Consider the following 14,978-nt stretch of genomic DNA (forward strand, 5'->3'; position numbering starts at 1 on the left):
CATATAAGCTCATTTAATTTCACTGCCTGTGTTTGACACTTGTAGGGCCCACTCTGCTTCTAACCAGTGAGATAATCCGAGAGCGCCTGGGTGCTTCTGCTTTGGACAGGTCAGTCTTGATAATCATCATTTCAGTTCAGCTTATTATCCTTTCAAGAGTCAAATGGAAACGTTTTGTTATTAATACATTCTCTTTTCCATATCTAAGTTAGACTGTACTGATTGTTTTAATCTCTGCTACATATAGCTAGTTTTATAAATGACCATTGTTTGTGTCTGTTCCACATTCTCATTTTTAAAATTTCAGTATCCATGAGTATCGTCTCTCTGGCTGGCTGGCCCAGCAGGAAGACATCAATCGAATCGTGTTATACCAGACTGACAACAGCATGACCCCATGGACTCAGCGCTGCATCAGGCAGGCTGACTGCATCCTCATTGTTGGCCTGGGGGACCAGGAACCTACACTCGGGGAGGTATGGGTTTGTTCAGGCAAAGAGCTTGAAAGGGAGGAACGTAATGGCACCAACTTAACTTTTACTATCCCCTCTTTTTCTGTCAAGCTGGAACAAATGCTGGAAAACACAGCAGTCCGGGCTCTGAAGCAGCTAGTACTTCTGCACAGAGAGGATGGACCGGGCCCATCCAGGACAGTCGAGTGGCTCAACATGCGCAGCTGGTGTTCTGGGCATCTGCACCTCAAGTGTCCTCGCAGGGTCTTCTCCAGGCGCAGTCCCAGCAAACTGGTATGAAGGAAGCTTTTTTTGTGTTTTTCTATTGTCTGTTAATATATAATGTACTTTAATTTGTGTTTTGGATGTTTGTACAGAGGGAGGTATATGAGAAGGTGTTTGAGAAAACAGCAGACAGACACAGTGATTTTTCTCGGCTGGCCCGAGTCCTGACTGGAAACAGCATCGCCCTTGTGTTGGGAGGAGGTGGAGCTAGGTGAGCACAGTTGGTGAGATAGTTGGTTTGCTTTTATATATGTGTTGAATGGAAAGACATTTTTTTATTAAATAACCAGTGTTATGTCACAAAGTGGAGCAGCATAAGGATGAGATTTAGTTTCTTATCATAATTTAATAATTAATCCTTAATGAAATTCTAACATACTCATAATTTTCCCTCATGCAGAGGCTGCTCTCATGTGGGTGTGATAAAAGCTATGGAGGAAGCGGGGATTCCTATTGACATAGTGGGTGGGACATCAATTGGCTCATTCATTGGTGGATTGTATGCTGAGGAGAGGAGTGCTGTTCGAACCAAACAGAGAGCCAGAGAGTGGTCCAAGGTACAGTACGCATCTGTATTATTACTAGGTATTTTCTTTTATAACTCACCTGGTGCTAGATTAAAAAAAAAACAAAAAAACAGGAACCTTGAATTTAACATTCATTTCTTACTGAGAAGATACAAAACAGAATAAACTTGTTTGTGATCTCTTTATGTTTTTTGCAGGCAATGAATTCAGTGTTTAAAACAGTGCTTGACCTTACCTATCCCATCACCTCCATGTTCTCTGGTTCTGCCTTCAACACTAGTATCTATAAAGTGTTCCAGGACAAGCAAGCTGAGGTGAGACTGCAGCACAACCAGAGTTGACTACGTCAACAGGCCCTGCCAGAGGACGCAAGGGTCATGGTACAGTCTGTGACACTGACATGCTTTGTGTCCTCAGGACCTCTGGCTTCCATACTTCAATGTCACCACTGACATCACAGCCTCTGCCATGCGTGTTCATCAGGATGGTGAGTGACAGCTGAGCTGACTGCAGGGGCCCACCACCCCTCTCTACTGATGTAGCGATTTTGTTAGCTCAAGACATGATGTTTATTTGTTACAGTACTTTTATATACCACATTTACTAGGATTCGTGATAGCACACATACACAAAGACAATTAAGGAATGAGTAAGTCCTTCTCGACATTCACCCCAACTTAATCCAATTGTGCTGCTTTGAATGACCGAGAACTAATAAAATTAGTACTGACATCAGTATCTCCCAAATGCAATTAAACAGTGACTATACTGGCATGTTGATGCACTAAGTCAATCATTCAGTTTCTTTAGGCATCTTAATGTCGGTAATGTCTATAAATGTTCTAGTAGGTAAGCTGAAGTAGTACAGAAAGATAAACTTTATGCTAATAAACTTCTGCAGTTATGACTTGCGGTGGGTATTATCCAAACTAAAATGATGTGGCTGTGTTCTGAACTTTGAATTGGGACAAATGCTTAGAAATCATATAATAAAGAAATAATATTTGCATTACAGTTTTCATAACAGTTTTACAAAGTAATGTACAAAAAAAGGAATTAATTAAAACAACTAAATGTACTTAAAACTATAATGAAAGCGTTTTAATAGTCATGTGAGTTCTTTCCAAAGACTTGCGGAAGTTTCTTGAAAGGGTTGTGAAAGTTGCAAGAGATTTTAGATTTTTTAAATGGAAGCTGATCCAACAACATCCTGATTAACATTTGTCACGAGCCAGATCAGTAAGTTTGAAATGCTTTTAGAGGCAAGGGCATTTAGATAAGTAAGATGGAGAGAGGCAAGCACTGGGCAATGCAATCATGCTTCTGTGTTCTGTAATGCATCTAGCAGCATTGATTTAGACCTACCGGAGGTGGTGCAGGTTCATCCTCCCTGGGTCAGACATAAGTTGCTAGCAAGAGTATGTGGTAAAAAGACGAAAAACATGCATGGAAGTCATCAAAGCCAAATTCCCTGCATCATTTTGGTTACCAGCTCAATATTTTGGCATTTACTGAAAACAAGCCAGTGTCATGTTTGGATTATGCCTCAGTCAAGGGATGAGGAGAAATGAGCCTGAAAATATATATAAGGAAACCTTACATTTTTATGCTTGTGCCTGTATTTGTTAAATGTTTGATATACATAAAAATGCATCATCACTAATACAAGTTAGAGAGTAGTGAAATGTCTCCCAGAAATCCTCCAAATCCAGTTCCTTATTTTAATCTCAGCAAGTCTAATTAATATTTTACACTATTTCTGCATTAAATTTCGATGTTGTAAAAGCAGTGTTTTAATGGAAATTGATTTACTGGATTTGAAGAGTTTATGGGAAACACTGAATGCTGCTGAAGCTGATGTTTGCATTTTGGCATGTGTCTGGACTAACTGCTGGAGCAAAGCCTGTTTCTCCATTTCATTTTCCCATTTATTTTGCCAAGACTCTTTCTTTCTTTCTTTCTTTCTTTCTTTCTTTCTTTCTTTCTTTCTTTCTTTCTTTCTTTCTTTCTTTCTTTCTTTCTTTCTTTCTTTCTTTCTTTCTTTCTTTCTTTCTTTCTTTCTTTCTTTCTTTCTTTCTTTCTTTCTTTCTTTCTTCCTTCCTTCCTTCCTTCCTTCCTTCCTTCCTTCCTTCCTTCCTTCCTTCCTTCCTTCCTTCCTTCCTTCCTGATGCTCTGCCATCAAAGCTGTAGTTATTGTCATTATTTTGTCTCCATCCTGTAGACATAGACGTGAATTGTCATGTATAAGTTTAGGCTGTAGACCTAATACATTTGTAGTTGCTGACCTCAAACCTCTGAACCCCCTCCCATGTCCATGTCAACTTGTAGGATCCAGAACACTTCACTTTTTGACTCTTTTCACCTTCCCCTTTCATGATGTCCCACATTGCTTCCATCATTCCTTCACATCCATTATGTGCTTTCTGTAGTTTTCTGATTAATTTTTCTCTAACGTGTCTAGTTCTGTGCGATCAAGAATACGGTTATTCTATTAAAAAGAAATAGTAAGTGAATAAACTCGGTGGATCTAATGCACAAGGTGTCATGAGTTTGTATTACTTCTTTTGGTGTCATCCAGCATTAAAACTTTGTCATAAACTTTACAGTTATTGCTAGTTTTTCCGTCATTTTACTTTCTGGAGAATATAATTCCAGTACACCAGCTTAAATATGGTGGTCTTTTCTCTCTCTTCCTTCTGTATCTGTCCATCTCATGTTTTCCTTTCCTTTTTTAAGCCTTTCTTAGAATTCTCTCTGCTTGAATTTCCCCCACCTTGCTTGTTTAAATCAGTCATCTAACAGCACTAATACTATTTTTTGAAGGCTTAATCAACACATTATTGGTTTTAGATAAGTGTCATCCATTCTACTATATATTCATACATATTCAAACCAGATCACCCTGAGGTGTTAGTGATACTCAGTCCTTTAATATTTTAATACCTTTGTCTGAATCCAGCTATGTTTCCTTTTCTTTAGAAGATTTTTATGATATCCTTTTTTATTGGCCTGATTTAGGAATTTATAGAACTGAAATGAGAAAGAATTTCTGAAATTAAATTCCCCTCTCTCTCTGCTTTGCTCCTTGGAGCTTCTTGCATTCTTCTTCACTATGCCACATGCATTTCTTTCTCTCTGTTTCTTTCTCTATCATTCTCATTTCCTTTTTCCATCTGTGACGTGGAGTCCGGCTCATATTTGATGTGTTCCTCCTTCTCCATCTCCATTTCCCGACAGGTTGCGTCTGGCGCTATGTTAGAGCCAGCGCCTCCTACACCCCCTATTTACCTCCCCTGTGCGACCCCAAGGATGGCCACTTGCTTGTGGATGGTTGCTATGTTAACAATGTCCCAGGTCAGATTTATACACCCGCTCACCAAGACCTCCTTCTCCCTCATTCCCAAGTCGACAGTCAACCACTTGGCTACCCTCTTCTTCTTTCGTCCCAAGTTCTCATTTGTTACTAACCCCAACTTGACCGGGTGGACATTGGAAGCCCATGGTTTGGAAGGAAAGACTTAAATCAATATACATCTTGAGAATGATTCGATTAGTACCTATTATCCTAATATATTACGCACATTTTGTTAGCCACTCAAGTTTCACCAGTTGACTTGGTACCCCCTGGGAATATAATCCAGCGACCTTCACTTTCTTCCTTGCATGTTCAAGCATCCACGGGTCACAGAGAGATGCATGATCATCAAGTTTCTTCTAGTGCTGAAAGTTATCCTCCCTCTGATCAAGTTCTGAATGTGGCTGATGCACCATTGCACTTGCTTGTTTATATATATATTTTTATGTTTACTAACTTGTGGGTAGCTCAGCTTAAATGATGGGAACAATACAGTCAGGATTTCAGGTCAAGATCAGGGACAGAGAAGCGAGATTTGTGGTTTAGATTATTAAAAAAATAATAATGAAAAATAGATTCTGCTTTACTTGAGGTGGGGAAGGACTGAGCCATGTCAATATCCCATTCACATCGTACATCTTCTGCTGTTGTGGATCACCGTGCGTTTCGGTTGACGTAAATGTGTCCATCCTGTGGATTTAACTGGAACTTGTTTCCCATGAATGTGTCCTGCTCCTGTTTTTATTTCAGTCATCTCTGCCTATAGGGACATGTTCAGTTTCTCCTGCCCAGCTCCTGTCCTCTCCCCTGGCTTTGCTTTGCCTTATGTGCATGCCAGTGTCTTGGATACAGTGAACCCATCTCTCTCTTTATATATATATATATCTTAAATATATATTGATGGCATATAACATGTTTTTATGTTTTTGTTTTTTTTTAATTATTTGAAAATGTGTGTTCTGGATCCTGCTGTTGCACATGTTAGACCCCAACACAAACCAAAGAAAGCCCTTAAAAGGTGTGCCAAATCTAGATAAATGAAATTGAAAGCAGTAGGTGGTAGTCCCTCTAAAGTCATGATTCAATAAGATAATCCTGCCATAGTATTCACACATATTCCACGCTCAGTGGCACCCCTTGCTTTTTTTCTGCGGTGCTCCTTATCCTTCCAACCCATGCAGCATCTGGCCTGCTCCTGTCCCCTGCTGGCTATGAGCTGTACTGCAGGACTAGGGATCGGCTGGCTGCTTCTGCCATGTTCACGGTGAAGATCTCCAAACATTGTCACAACAACATCTGCTGCTGTTGATGTTACTATAGACCCATTGGAATTAAAATTAGGTCATTAGTACTTCTGTACGAGAATTTAGTTTCAGTTAGTTTTTCAGGAACTTAAAAAACGAAATAAAATCGCATCATCTTAGGTTAGAAAGCACTGTTGATGGGGCATAGTTTGGAGACCGAAAACACCTTGGCTCTCTGTGATGGTTACCATTTACTTGTTTACCTTTTGCACAAGCCACACAGGGTGTCTGTGCAAGGTAATGAGGTTTGCAGTGGTATGAAACAAGAGTTTAAAGGTGAGCAGCACAACAGTCCTAGCCTTTGCAGGGATCGGCTACCTTCCTTTTGCTGAACTCCCTCTTGTGTTTGGATTGCGGTCTGTGTAATTACTAATCTAAAGCATTTAGCAAACATTATTGAGATGTTATCCCCCCCCTCCTCCTCCCTCCTTCCCTCCCTGGTGTGCCAGGCTCTCTGTGGCGCTATGTGCGGGCGAGCATGACCCTCTCGGGGTATCTGCCGCCTCTCTGCGACCCCAAAGATGGCAACTTGCTAATGGATGGTGGCTACATCAACAATCTGCCAGGCAAGTACAGGTGGCAGTCCCCCTCCCCCCATCGCACCCCAGCCCACTCCCCAACCAGTGTACTCTATACACCTCAGTGTCTTCCCAACTCATGTTTCCCAGAGGAGGGTGAGGTGGAGTGATGGATGGGGATGCTTTCTATAAGGGGGTTTTATTAAGTTAGTAATGTTAATGTATCAGGTAAGTAAAGTCACATGGGGTTTATTCTAATGCTGGGGAGTCTTGTGGTAGTGCTTAGTTTTCCCATCTTACTATCGACCCAGTATACATTAAAACTTAAATGATAAAATAATAGAGTAAAAAAATTAAGAAAGTTATCCGAATCTGGATTGTTCCTTTGTACATGGTCCATCCCCAGTCACTGGGAGAATGTGGAATGATAAAAACTGAGTTTACAAAAGGAAACTCTCAGTCTGGTCCATAAGATGGGAAAAGGCAGCATTTAACCGTATTTTCAGATGTGATTATTTCTCAAAGAAATACTGGGTTGAACAGGGTGAGTGTGTTTGTTTCCTCTTGACATAAAAAAAAAAAGTCTGATTCTGTTTTTATTTCTTTTTTCATTTAACTTCATCAGTCTGTCGTGCTGTTATTACTTTTGAGTTTTTATGTTAAAGTTTTACTTCTTCTGTAGGGCTAGGTGATAATCTTTTTTATCCATGTACTAGTGTAATTTTACAATCCTGCCATTTTATTGTTCTACTAATTTCTGTCTTGAAATTGCTAACCTCAAGCAAGTTGTAATTTAAAAGTCGGTTGCTAAATGAAGTTTCAGTTCAGTGCATACAGATATGCTGACTTCATGTAAAACATAACAGATGAACACAATGGGCTGCCTTTTTTAATCAGATTTGGCATTGACTAATTTTCATCACCTAGCCCCACATTTCTGTTTGTCATACTAGAATGTCATTTTAAAATCAGCATTTGTCTTCTTTACTGTGTGTTTAGACTGAGGGAAGGAAACTTTGTTCTGCATACTGCTAATAAGTCTTTATCATCTGAAACATTCAAAGGTGCAACAGGCCAAATGAACAGATTCCTGCAACGTGTTTACAAATTTAAACTTTTTTAAGCAGCTTCTTGTAGTGTGCAGAGGAAAAATCCCCCGAGTCTGTGTCTATATTAAAATTTGTATTTTCTGTTGTAATGCAACACAGCTAGGTTGGTGATTGTTTTTTGTGAAATATGAGAAATATGAAGCTCTCAAGGCCCAAAGATTGACCCAGCTAAATGAAACCTTAAGTCAACATCCTTTATTTGTGAATTTTATCATCCTGCCTCCTTTCCGATGATCCTGTGCTGCATTAGCTGCTTTTTATAGTTGTTTTTGGCACACTGGTTCTGTGTTTTGGGTTTGTGGGATGTCTTCCTGTTTCGTCTTTCGAACAGGCTCAACACCACAAAAATGCTCACTGCCCCAAGGCTCTGCCTGACACCAAGTAGTTGATGAGAAAGGTCATGACTTCAGGCCCTGTGCTTGTAGGTCACAATAGTATAAATTTTTGGGAGTTACACTGTTAATTTGTAACTATTTGGCTTTGCGTGTCCTTGTGTGTGACTATCTCAGCCTTAACGGATGTTTTTGTGGTGTAAGTCTGTTGGAACATTTTGCCATGTTACATGACGGTCTAAAGAATCTGTGTTGTACCTGAAACAATTTTAATAACGCAGGATTAATTGTTTTATCTTCTTTGCTGCTGGATTTTGTCATGCTGTGTTTGTACCTCTGCGTGGTTGTGTGCATGTGTGAATCCTGGCGTTACACGTCACACAGCGGACATTGCTAGAAACATGGGTGCCAGAACAGTCATTGCCATTGATGTGGGTAGCCAAGATGAGACTGACCTCTGTAACTATGGTGACAGCCTATCTGGCTGGTGGTTGCTGTGGAAACGGATCAATCCATGGGCAGAGAAAGTAAAGGTACAGTAAAAGATGACATTCAGTGTGCTGATAACTAATAATAACTCATTTGCATTAATTAAAAAATAGATAATTAGAGGTTTTTATGTGTTTGGCCGATATTTAGCATTGACTTGAATCAGCTGATTAAACAATATTTCTAATATACGTAATGGTAAAAATGTAGTACACTTTAAACATTGTGTTCACACCTAACCAATCCCACAGGTACCAGACATGGCGGAGATCCAGTCGCGGTTGGCGTATGTTTCATGTGTGCGGCAGCTAGAAGTGGTAAAGACAAGTGCCTACTGCGAGTACATCCGACCGCCGATTGACCGCTTCAAAACCATGGACTTTGGCAAGTTCGATGAGATCTACGTGAGTTACCTTCTGAATGTGACATTCTTTTAGTTATTCAGAAATATGATGTATTTGTGAAGATGAAATTAGGCTGTATCTAAAACCACTTTCTTGTTTACCTTCTCATTGTTAAATACCTTGGTGAACTGTATAAATTTACTGTCTTACTTGAGACAGGCTGAAAAAAGACTAATATACTGCGTTATAGTATCACCATATAGCCATTATGCTGGTGTTTGTTGGCTGAGAAGCACTCAAACTACTGTATTTATTTTTTTTAATACTTCAAAGCAGACATATTGTGCCCCTTTCCACAAAGTAACGCATATTTCTGAGGTTTCAAGAAATGTGTGTTCCACAAAATACCACATTAATAGAGTAAAACAGCTCCCATCTCAACCATGAATTTGCAGCTCATTCCACAGCGACTAGTCTAGAGGGACGAGGGACTCACTGGACTTCCTTCTATGTGGTGTTCCTAAAGACCAGCAAATTAAAACTATATGTCAATTTAGAGTCAGATTTGCTCTAGTAAAATTCCTGATTTTATAACAGCAGCTTCATCTGACAAAATCACCATTCAAGTAACTTAAAGACGTCTGTGCAGTGAGTTCCACTAAACTTGCATTTATGATGATCTCCCACGGCGACAGTGGGAGGATGTCTTAAATCTTTTCCCACACAGTCCACACTGTTACATCGGGCATATTTAGGTCAAAAACTCTTTTTCCCTCCCAGGCATATATAAAAAAATGAGGATGGTCCAATTAAATAGCCAGGCAGAGCTATAACAGTAGCCCGGCACAACTATACATGTAATGTTATTAAATGACTGATGGGAATTCAGAATTTCCAACTTCAAGCTGTTAAAAAATAAAGAATGCCAATAAAGTCATATTTCCTCATGATGAAATAAAACAGTGAACAAAGTAGTGGTACTGCCATATTAGTTCATTTCTAAAGCAAAGTAGCAAAGCAAGAGCAAAAGACTTTTGACTGTGAAAGCAGCATGGTTAGAAGTAAAAATCAAACCGTGATAAATGAGGAGTCTGGATACTTTTACTCTGAGCTTCCACAGCTAAACTGAATGAGTTATTATAAAGCCTAGCTCAAACACATAGTGTTTGAGTTTGACTTCAGTGACTTCAGACTCTCACAACTCTTGCTTTGTTGTTATTTACAATGTTTTCTTATCTTTTATCATTTATTGTATTTTTTACCATGTTTTTATCTGAACAGTGACATTGAGTGTTGATAAAGGCACCTATAAATAAAATATGTTATTATTATTATTATTATTATTAAAATACACTCACAAGCACAGAAGGCTTTTTTCCCCCCCACAAAGCAGCCTCTGCTTTCATTTTCCAACACTGTGGAATCCAAACCAGTAATTTCACTAATGTGAGATTTTATCTTTCTGTCCATTTGCTCGATTTAGGTTAAATGATCATTACCAGAAAAAATGGTTCAGAAAGTCTGTGTATCTGTTAAAACTATCTTGTATTTCAGGATGTGGGCTACGAGCACGGTAAGTTGGTGTTTACTGGCTGGGCTCGAGGTGACATTATCGAGAACATGCTGAGGGATCACCGTTCTGCTGACTACAATGACAGCAAGAGAACTGATGTGAGGAGAGCACACTTAGATCATACATGTTATAGGGTTGATATCCAACGTTCATGTTTACTATCTAAGCTTTATTTCAGTATATAAAAAAATGATTTCTTGTCTCTTAGTCCTGCACGTGTCCAGGAGCTGACTTCACTGACCTTGCAGAGATTGTATCTAGGATTGAGCCGGTCCAAAGCTATGTAGCTACAGAAGGTGAAGGCCACTTGCTTGTTCATTGCAATTTTCTTTACACAACAATTTCTTTTATGCTTTGTACCCCTAAGCACACAACCTCCACGTTACAAGGCTTTTGTTAGAGCAGTTGCAACCACTTAATGACCACTTAGTTAGCCTTTAAGGTCATGACGGATTTAAACCGTGTAATAAATAAGGTTACAAAGCTTTCACCTGCTCTGTTCCATTGAAATACAGTAGAAGATGTCTAATGTTTTATTGATGCTCTCTAAACTGGGAGGTTTAGCCAATAAATTATTTCTTTAATGTGTCATTTAAATCTTTCTTTTCAGCGGAGGAGTCAGACTGTCTGACAGAGTACGAGGAAGACGGGATGGACACAGTGAGAGAGGAAGAAGGGGAAGAGGAGGAGGACGAGGCAGAGGACGCTGAAGATCACTCCCCTGGAGAGTGGGGACAGAATGGAATCTTTCAGACTGTGAGTGCACACAAAAACAATATATCGAAAGGAAAACACACTTAATCCGAGTCATGTATGCCTCCGTGCTCTCGTTGCGTTTTGTTTTGTTTTTTTTTGTTTTTTTTGCCTGACCTTAAATGTATCATCAAACGATATTCTATAGGCTCCACGAATAGACCAAAACCAACAAAATCCCAGCAACATGCTATTTAACAAGAACCATCTGTGTTCCCAAAGACATGTACCGAATATACTGCTGCTCCATAAATGTTCAAGTACACACTCCTTTCCCTTTTACCATGAACACACATAAGTTGGTTTTGACTTAACTGGAACTTCACTGTTATTACTGTGTAAGTTTTAATCTGTTTCTGAAAATAATTCCCAATAAATACACTTTACAATGTTGTAAAAATATTAAAATAATTACTTATTTTTTTCAAAGCTTTGCAACTTTGCTAGCAGACAGTTTAGGCTTCCTGTACATTTAACGTGTCATATTTCCAGAATTCTCAGACATCGTTTTCAGGGAAAGCTTTCAGTGACAACAAGCTCTCGGTTTAAAGATTGTTTTGGAACTGTTACAAGTGATCTGGAGCTGAGGGCCATGCACACAGTAGGAAAGACAGAGGGTGTTGACAGACAAGCATGTTGTTGGTTTTGATCTTTTTATGAGACTCTTTGATTACCCATGCCAAAAGTCAACTTCGGTTTAAATGAAAGGACACAAGGCGGATGCAGAATTAACCATCGTTAGGGTGCGCACTGCTGAGAAAATCTGCCAAAGTTCCGTTGTGCTATAAGAAACAGTATATCAGAATTAATATTTACAAAATGTTTATCACATACTGAAGTAGAAGGATCTAATATATTATATTTAAAAATGACAGTTTTGCCTTGCAGGAATACTGAGCTCCACTCAACTTTTATATGTTATGGGTAAAATTGTCACTTTCTTTTGCTCTGCAGGATGAGGAGAAATCTGTGAGACAGCGCAGAAAACTTACCAGCGACTCCAACACTTCTGAAGTCTCAGACAGCTAACAGCGTATCCCGAGGAAGTCAAAGGACATAAAAATGGGTCAAGTAATGGGCCCATAAATTGTCAAGGCTTGAGATTTAAAACCACACTCAGAACCTGCAGCTTCTGAAACTCTGGAGTAATGGTTTAGGTTTTTGGAGGAGAACCACTTTTCATCCTCTAAGTGAATCCTTTTTGCATCGAGTGGCTTCCATCTGATATATGTGGTCTCCAAAATGTTCAGGTTTATAGAGTTTACCCAACCCAGAGGTTATAATCATCAACAACACATCAAACTGATTCCTTCCACCACAAGAACAACTCTGATCTTTAAATTCAACAATTCAGATCATTAACAGCGTCCCGTCTGTATGCCTGAATCTGTATGTGTCTTTAAAGGTTGCATATTATGCAAATTTCACTGTCTAAAGTCATATGTGTCCTTATTGCCTGTGGCCCAAAAATGAGAAAATTCTGTCACCTCTCTCGCTTTCTTGCTCCACTTTCTAGAAAATGTGTGCTCAAATGAGTGAGTCTGAGATATTTCCTTTTGTGACATCATGAAGGGAAAAACCACTTCCTTGGGCACCAGCGAAAGCCAGATCCTTTCCCAGAGAAGGGCACCACTCATGAACATTTAAAGGTTCAGAGACAGAAACAGAGCTCACTAGAGCTGCATTTGGAATGGCTGAAATTAAGGACCAAGGCCGAATTCGGGGTAATAAACTTTGAAATCGATGTTGTTGGACCTCTGACACCTATATGACATTGTTGAAAAAATGGATAATATGGGACCTTTAATGTTGGTACAACTCTCATTGTTGAGGATTTCTCACATTTTGTGGTATTGATTTCTCCTGTGCGTTTGCTCACATGGGTGCATGTGTCTTACCTGTGTGCGGATGACTGATTAGTTCAGACAAACAAAGCCGAAATCGTAGCAAGACACTGGAAAGAAAAATGAGAAATGACAGAAATTTCAAGTAAAAAATGAGGGATCAATATGTTCTGCAAACAGTTGAAAAGATTGCTAAAGAACAAATTAAAAAAAGTGTGTCTTAGGGAAGAAATTAATCTTTGAGCTAAGTGTTAGTTTGATTTTACTTATTTATAATTAACGCTCACTAGAGTAAAGTGAACTTGAAGCTCTGTACTGTAGGTAGACTAACTCCAGCAGGTTGACGGAGATGAGAATGAATGAGATGGTTTTCTGTGAGTGAATGATGCTGTGTGTGAATGCAGGAAATGTTTTGTTCAAGATAATGCCAGATTGAAATGCCTTTTTTTAACTACTGTTCAGCCCAGTCGGTGAACACGACTGTGGCGCAATCACAGAACTGACACCACAAACAAGTGTGCATTTTCTTCTGCTCGAATAGACACAAGACAACACTCTCAGTGCTCAGGGTTCCTGCGTATAACTTGACATTCATGACAAAAAAATGCCCTCCGCTAGTGAACAATAATGTGTATTTAAGAGTGTGTATCAGACTGTGGAGGTATGATAAATCTCCAGAACCTTGCCAATACATTTTATCAAAAATAAATAGAATTTTTTTTACATGGGTAGTACGCAGAAATCCAGAGTAATCCTAAAATTCAAGTGGGCAGAAATTCACCTTGGGTAACACTTAGGTCATATGGACTTAATGTAGAAATTGTAACTAGATTATATTATAACAGACATAATGTTAATATTCATATATGTATATGAGGTGGAAATTTTTGAGTTAATGCTTTGCTGCAAAATAAGGGACTTTGCACCTGAAAAAAGGATTGTTGTTGTCAACAGCTGACAGACTTGCTTCTTTTGTTTGTTTATTCATGTGTTAATTAATGGCTTTTTAAATATTAGGGAAGGAGTGATATATTACTTTGGCTTTAGCTGTTTTGCACTGAAATATTTGAAGTCTCCTTTGTTCAGAAGATGTTTGACTAAAATTTTGTCATTCACCTTAATGCCAGGGGAATCTAAGGAATAAAAAAGAGGTTATAATTTAATATGCATATTGAAAAATAAACATAATATGCATCCTGGATTGTGTAATTTTTTTGTTTATTTTTTTATTTATTTCACTCTCAGTTGCACTTGATGAGATTTGCAGGTGTGTAAACTGCAAGTTGAAGTTTTTTTTTTTTTTTTTTTTTAACAAATTTTCTATTATGATTAAGTTGGAGGCTTCCAACTGATTTTAAAGATGCAGCTGCCGTGATCCTCTTGGATCCAGTGCTTGTTTTTCTACGAGTTTCAAATTATCAAGCTGAAGCACTTTGCCTCATTTCACTCTGAAAACTTGCTGATCTGAAGTTGTTTTATGTTCTGAAATAAAGTCACGTTGGTGGAAAACGTGTTCATGGTCAGTACCAAGAGAAAAGAGACTTTCTGTTTTACCAAGTTTTGCATATTTCTCTACTTTGGAGAAATCTGCTATATAATTTTTCTGCTTTCAAATAATCATATTTTTGTGACAACCTCTTAATCGAAGCAGATCTCTCAAAACAAATATACACATTTTTTACAAAAATTTGCTAAAAGTCATAGTACACTGTCCACCTGAACATGAAATGATATTGTTCACCTGTATCAACAAAAGCTCTCAATACAGAAACCCCTGATGTGACTCTCAGATGATAAACTACCTGAAACTTGAGCAAAATTATAAGTGAAGTTTTAACAGATCAGATCAGACTATAAAATGGTGCAGCAAGACTTTTAACCAACACCAGCAGAAGGTCACACATCATTTTCGTTAAAGCTTTTCTTCATTGGTTGCTGTTAAATTTTAGGATTCATTTTAAAATCTCAGTTTTAACCTTCATAGCCATACATGGTGAAGCTCCCTAGTCTATCTCTGGCCTGCTGAAATCACATCCCTCTTCCCATGCTCTTAAGTCAGCACGTCAGAGGTTGCTGCTGCCTCCATGTAGTCA

General features: G+C 38.8%; 1 protein-coding gene across 3 annotated transcripts in view; it reads left to right on the forward strand.

Moving 5' to 3' along the window:
* The window catches only part of pnpla6 (patatin-like phospholipase domain containing 6), a 32,450-nt gene extending 18,366 nt beyond the window's left edge, over window positions 1-14,084 (forward strand). The window contains exons 23-37 of one of the 3 annotated variants that reach the window (XM_041982143.1): window positions 46-109; window positions 308-476; window positions 564-746; window positions 830-948; window positions 1,138-1,294; window positions 1,462-1,578; window positions 1,682-1,751; window positions 4,502-4,618; window positions 6,373-6,489; window positions 8,267-8,415; window positions 8,623-8,775; window positions 10,270-10,386; window positions 10,497-10,584; window positions 10,899-11,044; window positions 11,996-14,084. In XM_041982143.1, the coding sequence (XP_041838077.1) occupies window positions 46-109; window positions 308-476; window positions 564-746; window positions 830-948; window positions 1,138-1,294; window positions 1,462-1,578; window positions 1,682-1,751; window positions 4,502-4,618; window positions 6,373-6,489; window positions 8,267-8,415; window positions 8,623-8,775; window positions 10,270-10,386; window positions 10,497-10,584; window positions 10,899-11,044; window positions 11,996-12,070 (1,841 nt within the window). In that variant the 3' untranslated portion in view covers window positions 12,071-14,084. The remainder of the gene's footprint in view (window positions 1-45; window positions 110-307; window positions 477-563; window positions 747-829; window positions 949-1,137; window positions 1,295-1,461; window positions 1,579-1,681; window positions 1,752-4,501; window positions 4,619-6,372; window positions 6,490-8,266; window positions 8,416-8,622; window positions 8,776-10,269; window positions 10,387-10,496; window positions 10,585-10,898; window positions 11,045-11,995) is intronic. The other 2 variants (XM_041982145.1, XM_041982144.1) reach the window with 2 other exon arrangements.
* The last annotated feature ends 894 nt before the right edge of the window (window positions 14,085-14,978 follow it).

Source organism: Melanotaenia boesemani, chromosome 4 (assembly GCF_017639745.1).
Source record: "Melanotaenia boesemani isolate fMelBoe1 chromosome 4, fMelBoe1.pri, whole genome shotgun sequence".
Taxonomy (NCBI): Eukaryota; Metazoa; Chordata; class Actinopteri; order Atheriniformes; family Melanotaeniidae; genus Melanotaenia; species Melanotaenia boesemani.